The sequence below is a fragment of the Bos javanicus genome, chromosome 6, assembly GCF_032452875.1.
Source record: "Bos javanicus breed banteng chromosome 6, ARS-OSU_banteng_1.0, whole genome shotgun sequence".
NCBI lineage: Eukaryota > Metazoa > Chordata > Mammalia > Artiodactyla > Bovidae > Bos > Bos javanicus.
This window is the reverse complement of record NC_083873.1, coordinates 116,505,355-116,521,220: the sequence shown is the minus strand read 5'-3', so window position 1 is coordinate 116,521,220 and position 15,866 is coordinate 116,505,355. Positions and strand designations below refer to the sequence as shown.

At 66.3% G+C, this 15,866-nt stretch overlaps 1 protein-coding gene across 1 annotated transcript; it reads right to left on the bottom strand.

Annotated features, from left to right (window-relative positions):
* Window positions 1-994: 994 nt before the first annotated feature.
* Window positions 995-15,260, bottom strand: MXD4 (MAX dimerization protein 4). Its single transcript, XM_061421131.1, has 6 exons — window positions 15,044-15,260; window positions 14,853-14,952; window positions 11,290-11,319; window positions 5,692-5,806; window positions 4,439-4,601; window positions 995-4,262 (listed from the first exon to the last, which is right to left on the bottom strand). Exons 1-6 carry the CDS (start codon window positions 15,105-15,107, stop codon window positions 4,105-4,107), a joined length of 630 nt encoding a protein of 209 aa, XP_061277115.1. The 5' UTR covers window positions 15,108-15,260; the 3' UTR covers window positions 995-4,104.
* Window positions 15,261-15,866: the final 606 nt, after the last annotated feature.

Sequence of the window (15,866 nt, the reverse complement as noted above, 5' to 3'; positions counted from 1 at the left end):
TTAGGACCATACTTCCCAGGCCGGGGGTGCAGGTTCAGTCTCTAGTTGGGGAACTAAGATCCCACATGCTGTGTGGCTCAGCCAAAAAAATTAAGATTTTTTTTTAAAAAAGTGGTGATTTAAACTCATAGTAATAGTTGGAATTCAGATACCCGCATTCACATTCAAGCCCAAGGGCTGGTGGCTCAAGGCCCCAACTGTGTTCCTGGCAAGGTTCTCTTCTCTCCTAGAGGTGCCCCCAGGGACTCGCCCAGTACAAGAGGCCGGAGTACTGCTTTCTGCCGGGGGGACGGAGGAGGAACTGAGTCCCCAGGGGTCCCTCCAAATCCCCTCCTGCAGGCGCCCCTCACCTGCCCGCAGACCTCAGGGAGCCGCCTCGCTGGGCTGCGGCTGGCCCGGGATGGCACCCCGGCTTCCCAGGAAAGCCCCACCCCAGTTCCCCACCCCTGGCGGGGCTCTTCCTCCTGGGGTGCCTCTGCTGGGGCCTCACACCCCCACCTGCACAACAGGGCGTTCCAGGGACACCGAGGCCAGGTCCGGGGGCTTCTCCCAGGGCCACCCTGAGAGCCAGTGGCCGCCATGCACGGAGGGCACTTGACACGGAGGCGGCTGAGGCACCGGCAAAGCTGAGCTGGCCGGCCCAGGACACCCTGAGGGCCCCGCTGTCCTCAGGATAGTGCCCCAGCCCCAGGGGCCAAGTCTGAGGCTGGCAGCAAGACCTCCCACCTGGCAAACAGACCCAGGAAGGTGGGGGCGGGGGGGGGAGGAATGGCTTCCACCTCAGTCCCACCTTCACCTCCAGGGGACGTCCAAGGAGGCAGCTCTGACACTGGGCTCCCAGAGGCCAGCTCCTAGGAAGGGGAGGCCCGTGGTCTGCAGGGTCTCCCAGAAAGCCGAGACTCCCGATATGGTGGTGAGGACCACCGAGGCCGCCCAGGGGACTGAGGGGACGGACGCCCAACACAGGGATGGAAAGAACGGGAAGACAGAGAGGTGAGGTATAAAAATCTGTATTTATGTTACAAAGACAGAACGGTACAGCACAGTCCCTCCCGGTGAACAGGCTGGGGTGGGGCGGCCCTCTCTCTCTAGCAAGGATCTTGTTACATGCCCACCCGGCCAGCACCAGGCCCCCTGGGCAGCACCCCCCTCCCCCTGCCCCAACCTCCGACTCTGGCGCGGAACCTGCCCTGTGTCCAAGACATGGCTGGGGAGGTGTGGGGTCAGAGTCCTGCATGCATGCAGTGGGGAGGGCCCGGGTGAGCTGGCCCCGGAGAGATGGGGGTGGGAAAGTGGGGGAAGCCTGCCTCACCCGGCACATGGGGTTGCCTGGAGCCCCACAGGAGGCAGGGGCCTTCAGGACCACGGCTGGGCACACAGCCCCATCGCCAGGGAAGCGAGCTTGGGCGCCACGCTTCGAGACCTGCCCTGCATGGGGAGGGCCAGGGACGCATGGACGGCCGGGGGCGGGGGGGGCAGGGGGGGCCTTCCTACGCCTCCCCAGCCAGCGGGGCCTGCGCTGAGGCGCGGGGGCTGCTGACCCAAACCTGAGCCCGGGCTTCCAGGATCACGGCCACCAAGAGCCACATGGGCATGAGAGCACACGGAGGAAGGGTGCAGGCACCCCCCGCCAGGGGCCCTGTTCTGGTCCCAGTTGCTTTCTACAGACCCCACAACACTCTGGTTTGCTCTTAACGACCCTCTGGTCCCCTTGGCCACCAGTGCAGGTGGCCGGGGGAGGGGAGGGCACGTGAGCAGCTCCAGCACAGACCCTCGCTGGCATCTGCCAGTGGCAAGGTGTCACATTTGGGGCCCCAGCATACCTGGCTGGCCAGTGAGGCCAACCTGCCCACCCCCTAGTCCACAGGGGAACCATGGCCTGCAAAGTCACAGGCTGAGCGTCTCCCGGCCAGGAAGGTCAGCTGAGGCCACAGTGGTCACCTGGGGAGGACTCTGCCGGCCAGAGCAGAACGTCTCCTGGGGGTTGGGGGTGAGGATGGGGGTGGCTGGAGAATTGATGCTCTAGAATTCAGAACACAGCTCCCCAGGGGCCTGCAGTCGCATGTCCTAAGGAAGGCTCTTAACTGTGGGTGATCCTGCCCTGCTCCGAGCGTGTGGGGTCCTTGCAAGGAACGCTCAGTGGATGAGCTCAGGCAGACAGGAGAAGCCCCTCTGGCCACGCTGGGCCCCAGAGGAACTGGAAGGAGGTACCAACAGTACAGTTCACCTTGCGACCGCCACAACACCCAGCTGCGTCCCCAGCCGCCCACACAGTCCCCGCCTCAACCTGCTCCCCACTGCCCTCCCAGGCCCCTGGAGGGCAGGTTCTGCGCCAGAGTTGTCTCCTGGGACCCCCTTTGTGCCTCAGCAGGCCACCCTCCTGGGGTAGACTCAAGTTCCCCACCCCCTCCCCGCCGCAATCTGGAAATTGGCAATGCACAAGAGAGGCAGACGCTACTGTGGGTCGGCCCACAGCCCCCCACCCAAATATTGCTGTGTGGTCCCCGGGGACAACGCCTTGGGGACAGAAGGCCAGGAGAAGCCTCCTAACGCCCAGGCCTGTCCACCCAGGGTGGACGTTTGTCTTCAGAAGCTGCCAGTGTCTGACATCCGGAGTCCTTGCTCAGGGTGGGGAGAAGGGAGGCTTCAAGCTGGGTACAGGAAGGAACCTATTTTTCGGGTTATCGGCACCCCCTCCCCCCCCACAGACCCTAGGAGGTCAGACTGCACAGCGGGGAAGGGGGGTCGGGAGGACCACAGGTCACAGCCCCTCCTGCCGGGGGACAGAGCGGAACCCTGCCGCCGCACAGCCCCCGGGCCAACCTGGCCAGGCAGTCTCGCTCCTAGGGGGCTTGGCTGCAGGGAGAGGGCCAGGAGGGCACCTGGGGGCGTCCCGTGAGCCACGCGGGAGATGCTGGTGGTGGCGGTCGGGGTGGGGCCAGACACGGGCACAAGGCACACTTGGACGACGGTGACAGACGGACGAGTCCCTGAGACGCTGGGTCGCTCCCACCCCTCAGCAAACAAGGACGCGATACGGCTAGGAAAATAGAGTAGAAAAAATCTCGTACAGGAAATAGGCGGCACACAGCGACAGCGGCCAAGTCAGCAGAGTGCTTTCTCTTTAAAAGTGTTTCTCCTTCGTTTGGGGAGAAAAGCTTGTCTCCCTGGAGCCCTGTGCTGGGCTGCTGGGAAATGCAGCAACGTTTTGCTGGGTGGTGTTTAAAGTGAGGTGAGAGAGCCTCTGAGGACCCAGTGGTTTCAACTCCCAGCCCCCACTGGGAGGAGTGCCTGCCCTGTGCAGTCTGGGCAGGTGGGCTGGGGGTGGGAGGGGGGACCAGGCACAGGCCAGGGGCTGGCATTTGCCCAACTGACCCCTGAAGGCCCCGGGACGTGTGCCCTCTGGGTCCAGTGACCACGTCTGTCTGCATGTATGCATGTGTGTGCGAGCAGGCGTGTGTGCCTAGGTGCGTGCGTGTGCACATCTGAGGGACCTAAGAACAGAGCAGAAGCCACCCGAATCAGGGTAGGGTAGCCTGGCAGCCCCCCCCAGAAGCCCAGCCCTGGCTCCTGATGCCTGCAGGTGCAAAGGCTGCCGCCCACCCACGGTCCCAGGGTGCTCACCCGAGTCCCGCCCTTCACGGATCCCTCCGTCCACGCCTCAGGAGCCTACGTGGACCAACAGACAGATGGACGTATGGACAGAGAGCCACGCTTCCTTCCTCGGTCCACTCCTTTCTGCTGGGATCCGGGGTTGGGGTCTGAGCTCCCTGTGGTGGTCATTAAGCCCCTCACACGGCGCCCGCCGAGGTTTGCAGCAATGACATTTAATACTTCTGGAATGATTGGGTATCTGAGAACACGCTGTGGGCGGCTATGCTGGGCTCCCGGATGTGGGAGCTGGGCCCCGCCTCCCGAAGGGGTCCCTGCCCGGGTGGGAGGAGCGGGCGGCGCGGCGGGCCCTGACCGGCAGGCGGGCAGCCCGGGCGGCGGCGGAGCTTCCAGAATGGCACAGCAGTGGGCCCGTGGAGAGGCTTCAAGGACCGGAGGGTCGACGCGCTCGGCCGGGCGGGCGGGCGGGCCGAGGAGCGGGGAGGGCAGCGCCTACGAGAGGCCAGGGCGGCCGGGCCGCCTGCAGGGGGGCCCGAAGCTGCCGTGGCTGCAGCCGCCGCCCCGCAGGCTGTAGTGGTCGTCCACGTCACTGCCGCTGCCCACACTGTCCAGCTCGCCGGGGCCAAACTCCATGCCCTCGACGTCCACTTCTGCGGAGAACGGAAGGGGCGGGTTAGCGCCGGGCCCCCGAAGGGCCCCCCACTGTCCCTGGCCCTCTGGGGAACCCGGCCTAGCTTCCTCATCCCGTCCCGGGGGCCACACCTCGAGCAAGCGCCGCCCCCACCCCGCGGCTGCCAACAGGCCAGCCCCCCACCCCAAGGCCCACCTTGCTCCGAGTCGTCGGTGGAGACGGCGGAGCCCGTGCTGTCGGTGCGCACGCGCTCCAGGCTCTGCGCCGACAGCTGCTCCAAGCGCCGCTTCAGGAAGCGGTGCTCCCGCTGCAGCTGCTCCTTGATGCTCAGCGCCCGCCGGTCCTGCTCCTCCAGTTTCTGGGGTAGGGGGGTGCCGAGCTGTGAGCCTGAGGGTTGGGGGTGCGCCCCAGGGCACCCAGCCTGGGCAGACCCAAAGGCCTGACGCACCCCTCGTTGTCGCCCCCTCAACCCCAGCGTCTATGCTGGGTGCCCCCAACCTCCCAGCCCTGTGCTCTGCGTCTGCTGATGGCCTCCGGTTTCTGGGGAGGGGTGGCGCCCCCACACACACCGGGATGCCCCAGGGCACCCAGCCTGGGCGGACCCAAAGGCCTGACGAACCCCTCCTCTCCGCTCCCCACCCCTGCCCCCCAGTGCTGTGTTCTGCCTCTCCTGACAGCCTCCAGTTTCCGGGGGTGGGGACGCCCCCCCACACACACCAGGACACCCCAGGGCACCCAGACTGGGTGGGACCCAAAGGCTTGATGCACGCCTCCTCACCGCCCCCTGCCCCCAACCCCCAGCCCTGTGCCCTGCGTCTGCTGACCACCTCCAGAAGGCCCATGGCCACCAGCCAGCTTGACCAAACCAAGTCACGAGTGGGCCTAGAGCCTGGGACAGCGCCACCCAGCCCTGGCCTGGCACTCCAACTCAGACGACACCCTGCCTGCACAATCTGGCAGCCACCTGCCTGCCTGCCCTCTGCACACCTCCCAGGGCACGGAGCCACAGCCTCAGTGAGGGCCCCAGGGCACCAGCTGAGTCCCCTCAAGACCCTGCACGGGGGAGCCCACACCCACGCCATCGGGGGGCCCTGCGGGAGGACTGAACCCACACTGGTGGGTCCCCAAACCCACCCCTCAGTCTTAAGGCCTTGAAGGCCAGCCCCTGGCAACGTCTCACTCAGCCCACACCCCACTGCCAGCTCCTAGAGACCAACCCCTATGCCTGCTCAGAGCCTGTCCCCACGCCAGGGCCTTGGGGGGCAATCTACAGCCCACCCCCCGACCCATGCCCCACAGAACCCAACCTGCACCCGCCGCGCCTGAGCCCCTCACCCACCAGAGACCGCGAGCCCCCATGGAGCCCCTGCTGGGCGGCCCACAGCCCTTCCTCAGGCCCCGGGGTCCCTCCCCAGGGTGGCGGGGCCGCGAGGGGGAACCCTGCTCACCTTGATGTGCATCTTGGCACGCTTCAGGAGGCTCAGTGTGGTGTGGCGTGTGCTGTCCGGGCCCAGGGGCACTAGCTGCTTGAGCTGCTCCAGGTAGAGCCGGAGCTTGGCTCGTCTGAAAGACCCAAAGACGTGACAGTCAGGCAGAGGCAGCTCGGCCCATGGGGCAGGTCAGCGGAGCAGACTGAGGGCTCAGGGGGCAAGGGGGGCAGGGGGCCAGCAGACTCCCACACAGACCTGCCTGCCCAGGGCCGCTCCCGGGCGCCTCCCAGCCCGGCTGGCAATCCCCCCCAGCCCCCTGGCACCCATGGCCTGCCAGAAGCCCCAGTGGAGGAACAGGCCCTGAGGCTGGGCCCGAGTGGCCAGCACGGCCCTCGGGGCCCCAAGTGCTGCCGCAAGACTCCGAGAGCCCCGGCTCCCCCGCTGTCCCCTCCCTCCATGGTGGGGTCCAGAAGCCTCATGGGGACAACCTGAAGGAGAAGCAAGGACGCCGGTCAGGCTTCCCGGAGCGCAGTGGTCCAGGACGCCCCCGAAGAGCTCTCCACCCCAAGAGAGAAGCTCCGCCTTGCCAAGCACAGGATGCTCCCTGGGCACTCTCATCACCATGGCAACGTGAGTCCATCCGCGTCAGGGAAGGCCACGGACAAGCCCCCCACCTGCTTCCGGGACCCCTTTGGAAACCGCCTCACTCTAGACCCTGTCCCTGTGTCCACGCGGGCGAATGCAGTCTCCTCACGAAACCCTGAGACCCAACAGCATCCGCTCAGGTCAGGGCCTTGGGCAAGGAGCCGTGACGGGGAAGAAGCGCCCTTCTTCCCCGGCTCCCCTCGTCAGGGTCAGGTGGCCAGGCTCACCGTCAAAGCACGCTGATGGCCAGGAGCCTCTGCTATGTCCATGTGTCCACTGGAGCCCGTGCAGGCCACCCAAGTGGTTCCCAAACCAAGCTGCCCGCTCAGCCGACACTCTCAGGACAGGGAGGAGGGCAGGTACCCCCAACCCCGGCCAGGCTCTGCCACCCCACTGCCCTGCCATCACCAGAGCCAGCGTGCACGCCCTCCTCCTCGGGTGCCAACCCTGGCAGCTCCACCTTTCAATGCCCTTGTTCCAAAGCCAGCCTCCCTCAGTCTCTGGAAGGAAAGCGGGCCATGATGGCCACGTCCCTTGGACAGAGGGGGCCCCTAAAGTGCAGAGACAGAGGGTGCAGGAGCCCCCCGCCCCCGCCGTGATAACAGCCCCATCTGATGGGGGGAGGGCTGACCCAGCTGCCAGGGCCAGTCACCCACGTCCACACAGCACCGTCCTGCAGCCCAGTGCCTTGCCAGCGGGCACCCCAGCCCCAGGCAGCACGGCCTAGAGTTCTCCAGGTGAACTTGAGCTTGACCTTAGACAGAACATCCAGAATACGAGACTGAGGCTGAGCTCAGTCCCCAGGCCGCTCGGATCAGGGCCGTGGGCGCCATGGCTGAGAGAGGGGCCCGCAGCGGGCTCACAGCCCGATGGCCTCAGGCCCCAGTGAACAGCTTCGTGCATAAGCACGGCTTGCAATCAGAGACCCCTGGGGCCCCCTGGCCTGCCACCTGCAGCCAGCTCACGAGTGGGGCTCCCTGTGCACTCAGGCAAATGGCCGTGCTTACAACCCACCATCTGAGCACACACGCAGTATGTGATCTTTTGTGGAAAACCAGAAGATGCAAATCAAAAGGAAAAAAAGTGAATGAAAAGGAACCCCCATGTTCCGCCACCCAGAGACAACCGCGTCATCTGAGGGTACTCCACATTTCCATGCCATGACCAGAGTGGATGTGTCAGCAGACAGAGCAGCCTGTGTGACAAGTGACCCAAGGACCAGTCAAAAAATAAAGCAGTAAACGCACACGAGAGACTCCACAGGACACAATGAAGGGCAGGAAGCACGCGTCTCCACGTGACGTGGTTGGCAACATTTATTTCTTTGGCTTTGTGCGTTCTTTTCTATTTTCCAGGTTCTCTATGCTAAAAACCCACATGTTACTTTTACAATCAAGGAAAGACACATTTGTACAAGGAAGAAAAAACACAGGTAAGAGACAAATAACAGCGGGAAGATATCTGCAATACACATAAAAGACAAATGGTTAGTATTCGTGACATTTTCAGTTCGCGAACGTCAAAAATAAAAAGAAGAGTACCTTTCTGTGAAAACAGGCAAAGAACACAAACAGGCAAGTTGCAGAACGTGAACGGCTAATCTAACACAAAACCGACACCATCTCACCACGACCCAGAAAGGAGAACTCGCCCAGGAGATGCTGATTTGGGCTGAAACTGAAAAGGTGTGACTCGCTGTTGGGCTGCCCAGAGGGCACTCACAGCCTCCTTGGTGGGGTGGCAGTTCTGAAGGGCCACCGAGGCGGCTCAACCCTCAACGGGCATTTCTAGGTCCAGCATCTTGGCCCCATGAATCCATCTCCACCTCCATACCCACAAGACCCGACCCAACCCTACGGCAGTACCGTCTGCGCTTCCTGGAGAGCCATCAGGAAGCACCCGGTGGGCACACAGGACAGACAGACCGTGCGCAGGCGTCGGGAGAAAAGGCAAGTTAGGAAGTAGCGGGTGGCAAGGTTCCACTCCCGTCCCTGAGGGCCACGTGGGAGAGGGTGGCAGGCTCAGCACCCAGCTGCCCAGGATGCTGCCCCTGGAAGGGGGGCGTGGGGGCTGGGGGTCCATGCTTGCCCACGACGTCCGTGAACAGAGTTCTTTAGAAGTCAGAAAGAAGCTTCTCAAGAGACAAGGAGAAGCCGCTGGCTACAGCCACGCCATGCTCTCAGGATGAGCTGTCCAGCCAGCCTTGGGACGGGGAGCATCCAGATGGGCTGCAGGGCCAGCAGTGGGGCCCTGGGCAGGCCCCAGGGTCCATCCCCATGGGGAATGGGCCTCCTCCCACCTCTCAGAGCCGGAGGGGTGTGCGAAGGAGCCGGGCGACACTGGGCTCGGCTCGGCCCGCCTCAGGAGCTGCTATAGTGCCAGGCCCTCCGCCAGTGCCCCGCGGCACCCGGCATTCCTGGGAGCCCTGAACACCCGCCGCTTCCTGCAGGAACCCTGTGTGGACTGGGGGACAGACCCACACAACTGCTTAATGCTAATGGCAGCTCCTGCCCACAGCTCAGCCCCTGACACGGGCCCTACCAACTTGTCTTCAAAAGCCCCGCTCCTCACCAGGCGGCCCGGGCCCGAAGAACAGGGCGGCCGCACTCTGAAGTGCCCCAGACCTGGCTCCAGGGCAGAGGCGACACGGACAGTGACCCACAGACCCTCGGGGGCTGAGACGGGGGGCAAGCAGCCCACTCCCCCTGTACTGACTGCTGGGAGAGGCCAAGGCCTAGTGGGGCTGCACCAGGCAGACGGGGCAGCTGCCAGCAGACCTCCTGTGCAGGGACCGACACGTAGGAGCCGAATAACCACGTCCACGATGGGGAGACAGAGGTGAGCAGGGCTCCACCCAGGGCCCCAGGCTGGCCTTTGGGAGGGGGGACTGCCCCACCATGGGATACCAAGGGCCCCCTCTGCCCTACAAAAGCGAAAGCCTGGAGCTGAGCCACGGGCGCCAAGGAACACGGCCACTGCGGCCCAGTCACGGGGTCAGAAGCCGAGCTCTGGCCCTGGAAGACTGGCCAGACCTGCGGTCTCTGCGGAGGGGACAGAGGAGGCACAGGGCAGGGTGGGCTAGGGGGTCCACCGGCTCAGAGGCCTGGGAAGCGGAAGCCCACTGGCCCAAGGTGGCACACCTCCAGGGAAGCCAGTGTCCAGGGAAAGTGACCCCCAGATGCTTCCTGCCTTCCCGGGGACAACAGGCGGCCCTTCCTGTGGCCAGCAGCCAGGCGCATCCGGCACCAGCCCCAGGCAGCCACAGGCCGAGCCACAGCTGAGGTCCCCAACACGGTCCCCAGCTCCAGGACCCTGGGCTCCTCAGAGCTGACCAAGCCTGCCTTCGGGCCGGCCAGGAACAGAGGCCCCTGCGCTGGGCTGGGCAGGGGGACACACAGAGACCCCAGGCCACCCACCACCCCATCCCTGTCTCAAAAGGGCCCCGGAGGCCCAGCCTCAGGACTGGCTCTGGGAGACGGAGGCTGATGCCAAGGCCAGGGTCAAGGGGCAGCTGTAGGGGTCAAAGGCCAGCCCTCATCCCCCTCCTCCTCCTCCTCTGTCTGCCATGTCCTCATTGCACACCCTCCTCCATCATCATCCCCCTCTGTCTGCACTGGAGGGCCATTCTCCAGGTACCACCCCGGGAAGCCTTCCCCAGGGCACACCCCCGCCCCTGCCGGCCCAGGCTCCCAGCCCCAGTCAAGCCTGGCCATCTCCTCTGGCCAGGGAGCCACCCAGGGCCAGGCAGGTTCTCTCAGGAACCCCCCAAAAGCACAGGAGCGGTCCAGGAAGCGCAGCTCCTCCAGAGAACACGGCGTGCTGTCCCCACTCAGCACCCGCCCAGCAGAGGCCCCGATCCCAGGGGGCGGAAGCTGGCGCTGCCGTGGGCGTAGGCGTGGGGGTGGGGACAGAGAGAGAGCCAGCCGAGCTCCAGAGCAAGCTGCGACCGGCCACCTCGTGTGCAGACCCCCGGGCCCCACCCCACTCCAGGCCTAGAGATCAGGGAAGAACCGGCCCATCCGAAGATAGGAGCAGAGGTCAGAAGAAAGCTACCACTCACGTCTCCGGGGAGTCACCCCGGTCCCGGCCTCGGGGCTCCTGGACATACCCACGGCTCCCTGTCAGTCCTGCTGGGGTCGGTCACAATGACACCTGTCCCAGAGGCCGAGCCTGGCCAGGCCTGCTCCCCGCTGCAAAGGGAGGCCCGCAGCCGGACCACAGGCCTGGGCCAGCCAGGGGGTGGAGGGCCAGCGGAGGGCATAGGGCCCTGGGGTTCATCGGGGCTGTGGGGGGAAGCCTCTCCAGGCCACTGTGCTGCCCTTCTCACCTCAGGCCCCACGCTCCTCAGAGGAGGACCAGAGCGGGCCCAGCTCTGTGGTCGGCAGGCAGGCATGAAGCAGGCCTGCCCCGGATCCTGCCCGGGGCAGAGCTTCCCACCAGGCCCACGTGGCCAGGCCCTGGCTGCCCACCCCACTGCCTGTGGACAGGACCACTTGGAACTCCTCGGAAGTCAGGCCCCAAGGCGCCCGGGGCCCCCAGACCGAGAGGGCCAAACCTTCCCCGTAGGTGGCCAGCATCGGACGAACTGTTCCCAGAAGGGTTCGGACACCCCAAAACAGATGGGCTCCTCTTCCAGGGAGCCGGCCCTCACTGACACACAGCACACACGGCCCCGCCCCAAGTCCCTGACCCTCCACACAGACCCCCTGCTTCTGGATCCCCCAGGCTGAGCTCCCAAGGGCAGGAAGGACCTGGAGCCCCAGCCCCGCCAGCTGGCTTAGCAGAACCGGGGAGCAGAGCCCAGCCGCCTGCACTCCCCGGACAAGGGCCTGCCCAGCAGCGTGCTGAGCCAGGCCAGGAGGCAAAAGGCAGGGAGAGGGGGTGAGGGGTGGCTGCAACACCTCCTCGGCAGAAGGGCAGGTGGGAGGAGCCAGGAGGTTCACACGGTGGGTGAGGGAAAAGACCACTTACCTGTGCTTTTCTAGCTCATTGTGTGAGGACCTGTTTGGAGAAACAAAGACAGAGCTCAGTTCACTGCCCACCACCAGGGCAGGGGGCGTGGGCCCCGCCCGGGGGTCCGGAGAGCTCACTGCACTGCCCACCACCAGGGCAGGGGGCGCGGGTCCCGCCCGGGGGTCCGGAGACCTTGCAGACAGCACGAAGGGAGTCTGGGCCTCAGGAAGCTGAGGGTTGGGGCAGACGAGCAGCGGATGATTGGAAGCTAGGGAAACTCACCCCCAGTGACCAAGAGACAGAGGGGTGCTGCCATGTCCACGGTGCCTAGCCAGCAGGAGGGCCTGGGCCCCTTCCAGAGCTGTGGGCCAGGCCCGTGGAGCAGCAGCAGCCAGCCCTGGGACTGACCACCCTCTGTTCCCAAGGCGGCTGGGCACCGAGCCACCTGCATCTTCAGCTGCCCACTCCCCGAGGCCAGCAGGGCACTGGGAGCCACCTGGGCTGGCACAGAAGGCCAAGTGCTGGCCGGTAGGCACAGAGGCCAAGCCTGGGGACCCAAGCACCCCGGCCCAGCATCACCAGCCAGGGTACTGCCCCACCCCATCCGGCTCACACAGCCAGAGGCTCACAGCTCGCCATTCCCATGGGGACGCCCTGCGAGCAGAGTGGTCCCAGGCCAGGGGGCATCAGCCTAGAAGGCAGCCTTTGAGACACGAGTGCTTCTGGGCCGGCGGGAGACCGAGGCCAGCCCTCTGCTTTCCTGCGGGGCTGAGGCCTGGGAGGACCAGCCTCTCTGGGGCCGGCAGCCCCCTCTGCCGCCTTTGGACGGAAGCAGAGAGTCCGAGCACCAGAGAGAGCAGGCCCGTGGGAACGCCCTGCAGGACGGAGGCAGTGCAACCAAGCTCCTGGGTTCAGGTCACCCTCTTCGTGCAGGCAAGAAGGCGGCAAGCCAGCTGGGGCCCTGAGGCTCCCCGGGCGGCCTCACGAGTGGGCAGAGGACCCAGGCCACCTCAGAGCGCAACCAGATGGGCCCCGGGCCCGCGCCCCGCTCCCTCCTGGAGCCCTGCCACCTCCACCCGCCCACCCTCACCCTCCTGTTCCGGGAACCCGGGGTCAGGTGTCTCCCATCCCGACCCCATGGGCTCGCCCATCCAGCCTGCCTCTGACACCTGCCATGGCTCGGGGTCCCAGCACAGCCCCGCGGGTCCAAGGCCTCCTCTCCTCCCACCTGGGCAGCTGGCTCCCGGGCGCCCTGTGGAGCCTCAGAACCTCCACGTTCCAGGGCCTCGAGGGCTTCGCTGGTCACATGGGCTGGGCAGGGAGCCTCCGAACCTCTGCCAGGGCTGGCGGGGCGGGGGCACAGCCATCAGGCTCCTTGCTGGCCTGGATGGCAGCCCGGTGCTGCAGATCTGTGGGTCTGCTCACTTGTAAGGGGCGTGAGGGGCGGCCAGTGTCCTTTGGCGAGGGGCCTGGTGGCCTGACCCTCACAGACAGAGGCAGCGCTGCTCGGGCAGCCTGGGCACACAGAGGGGCCAGAGCCCTCCTGAAGCTCTCCCCTCGTCCCCGACGCTTGCAGAGCCCTGTGGGGAGATTGTCACTTGGGTCCCAGGATCACAGCGGCCTGGGGAGGGAGGGGCTGCCTGCCCAGGGCCCTGCTAGGTGGGTCCCCGCTATCACCACTGGCTCCTCCCTTTAACCCCTCAAAGGAGGCACTCTTGTGCCCACTTCCCTATAGGACCGGATCCCTGACCAGGGGCCAGCTCCTGTCCCCACCTGCTGAACCAGTGCCCCTTCCAGTAGCCCCAGCAATGGTGGGGGTCACTGTCTTCCCCAGCATGCACTGCCCTTCTGCCCCACCTCCCAGGCCTCATCCTGGTCCCCTCTGTGCCCACCCCTTCCCCCTCATAAGGGGGACACAGACCTTGCATGTGTGCACCTGCCCCACCAAGTCAGGCCTTTACATCCTGTGCCCTGAACCACCCTGGCCCCTGGTCTGGACTGCCTGATGCCCTGCTGGGCCAGGACAGCCACGTGGGGTGCCCTGGGAGCTCTGGGGTGACTAAAGCACTGGGCTCCCCCAAGAGGAGCAGCAGGGAGGTGCACCCTGGCTCGGAAGACCCTCTGGGTCCCTCCTGAGTGCCCTCAAGGTCTCCACCCCAGCAGAGCGCTGGGGGCAGAGGGCCCACCTCAGAACAGGAGCCCTAGAGACGGACGGGCGGCCCTAGCAAATGGTTCAATCTCCTGTGCCTCCCTTTCCTCAGCTCCAGAGATAAAAATAACATCTCCTTCGTGGGGCTGGGTGGCCATTAACTAGCACGTGCAACAGAGCCCTAGCTATGCTCTTGGTTACTGGCTTTGAGTATCCGAACCATAGGACTAAAAAGTCACCGCCCAAAGTTTTCCATGGGTGGCAGGGTGCTTGGGACAGTAGGAACCAACAGCAGGGGCCCAGCTGGCTCACCGAGGAGGCCCAAGGTCCTGTTGTCCCCCCACCCGCACACACCCTGCCCCAAATGGTCCCCAGTGGGGGACCCGGGGCTGGGACTCAGAGGCATGTGCAGCTAGAACAGATGGAGACTTCACCGCTTTCTTGCCAGGCCCAGGGCGCCAGGACGTCACAGGAGATGGGTCCCTGTGCCAGCCTTTCTGTTTCCCAAGAACGAGCAGGCCACAGGAATGAGCCGCACCCTCTGCCAAGAGGCCCCCAAGCCCCCTGGAAGGGCAGCTCCCAGCCTGGCGACATGGGCCAGAACCAACACGGGCCGCTGGGCACCGCCAGGTGTGCTATGGTCCCCAGGGCAGCCAGAGAGTGGAATCCCCCAGGGGGCCCTAGCTGAGGATTCTTTCTCCCACCCAGACACGTGCACCCGGGCTTTCGGGCTTCCTCAGCCTGGGTCCCAGGCCAGGCTGCAGCACACCAGCCTGCAGCCTCTCCCGGCCCCTTAGGAAAAGGGCCTCTGACCCAAAAGACAGGGACCCCGGCACTAATCGCTGGAGATTCACTTGGGTCAGGAGGCTGGGTGGGAGCGATGGGCACCGTGTGAGGGTCCGGGGGCCCGGGGCAGGGCCTCCAGCCTGCAGATCCCGGGGACCTGGGGGCACTCGGCCCAGCACCCGGGCTCGGCTCTTAGCGGAGATGCAGCCCACCGGCCCGCAGCGGGCAGAGGTCAGGACCAGCGGCCCCACGCTGCTTCCGCACCGAACCTTAGTTTCCCCAGACCCAGGGGGCACCGGCCAGCGCCCCTGACAAGTTTCTTCCAGCGCGGTAAAGTTCAGAACAAGCCTGGGGCGGAGAGCCGCCCCGGGAGGAGACCCCGGGCGACGGGCGCTGTACGCGTGGCACTGTTTACGCGAGAGGCCGAGGAGGCGCGGCCCGCGGGGAAGATGGCGACGGGGCGGGCGCGGCCGGCCGGGCGGGGCTGCGGCGGCCCGGGCGCCTCCTCCTCCAGGCGGGCCGCCGGGCCGCGCGGGCTAGGGTCGGGCCCGGGGTGGGGAGCGCGCTCCGGGGCGGGCGGGGGGCGTAAAGCTCCGCGGCCCGGGCAGAGGAGGGGGACGCCGCGCGAGCGAGCGGGGGGCGGTACCTGTTGTTCGGGGCCTTGCGCACCAGGCCGGCCGCCTTTGTTTTCTTCCTGGCGAAGTCGCCGTCGAAGGGCAGCACCGACGCGTAGCCGTGCTCGGCCTCTGCGGACAGACTGCGCGGTCAGCGGGCCCCCGGCCTCGGCCCCGCCCGCCCGCCCGCGGTCCGGTCGCACAAAGGGGCGCAGGGCTCTACCTCGGTCCCTGCGCTCCAGGTACTCGGCCGCCTCCAGCAGGATCAGCAGGGAGTTCAGCTCCATCCTCCCGCCTGCCCGCCCCCGGCGTGAGCGCTTCGGGACGGCGGCGGCCGCTGCCCGGCCGGCTCCGCTCGCCGCCCGCCCCGCGCGCCCGGCGGCCCCACTTCCCCAGACGCCCGCGGACTCCCCGAGCGCTCGGCTGCCACCCCTCCGCCTCGCGGCCCTCAAATTGACACATAAGGGCGAGCGGCGGCCGGCGCAGCAAATGGGAGCCGGTGCTCGGGCGGCGGGGGCGGGCCCTGGGTCCAGCCGGGGCCAATGGGAGCCGGCCGCACGCCTCAGGCGGGGCCGAGAATGTTGACAGCTGCGAAGCTCCGCTCCGATAGGCCCGCCGCGGTAGTAACAATTTAGAAGCCCAAGCTTAGCAACAGCACGTGGGGGCCCGGCCCCCGCGCCCGCTGATTGGAGGCCGGCGTGCATGTTAAGTAGGCGCCTCGCGCCTATTGGCCCAGAGAGGGCCATGTAAAGTAGGGCCGGCGGAGCCAATGGTCGGCCGCGGGGCGCGCGGCCAATGAGGGCGCCGCGGCCGGACGCGTTGCCGAGAGGAAGCGGAGCGCGGCGGGGCCGCCCTCCGCCCGGCCCCCGCACGAGTGCCCGATGGGGCTCGGAGAGCGATCCGGACACCCAGCCGGTCCGCCGGTCCGCTGATCCGCGTCCTCTGCGCAAGAACCTGTCGCCCTGAGCCTGCTGCCGCACTGGCTTCGCGGAAGTTCGGGTCCTCGCGGTGTCCTCGGGGGTCTCCCGTGAGGCTGCAAAAAAACG

Coding starts and splice junctions, on each gene's coding strand:
- MXD4 (XM_061421131.1), bottom strand. CDS start 15,107: ATGGAGCTGAACTCCCTGCTGATCCTGCTGGAGGCGGCCGAGTACCTG. Junction 5,807..11,289: donor AATGAGCTAGAAAAGCACAG/GTAAGTGGTCTT, acceptor TGGGTCTTTCAG/ACGAGCCAAGCTCCGGCTCT. Junction 4,602..5,691: donor GTGCCAAGATGCACATCAAG/GTGAGCAGGGTT, acceptor CCCCTACCCCAG/AAACTGGAGGAGCAGGACCG.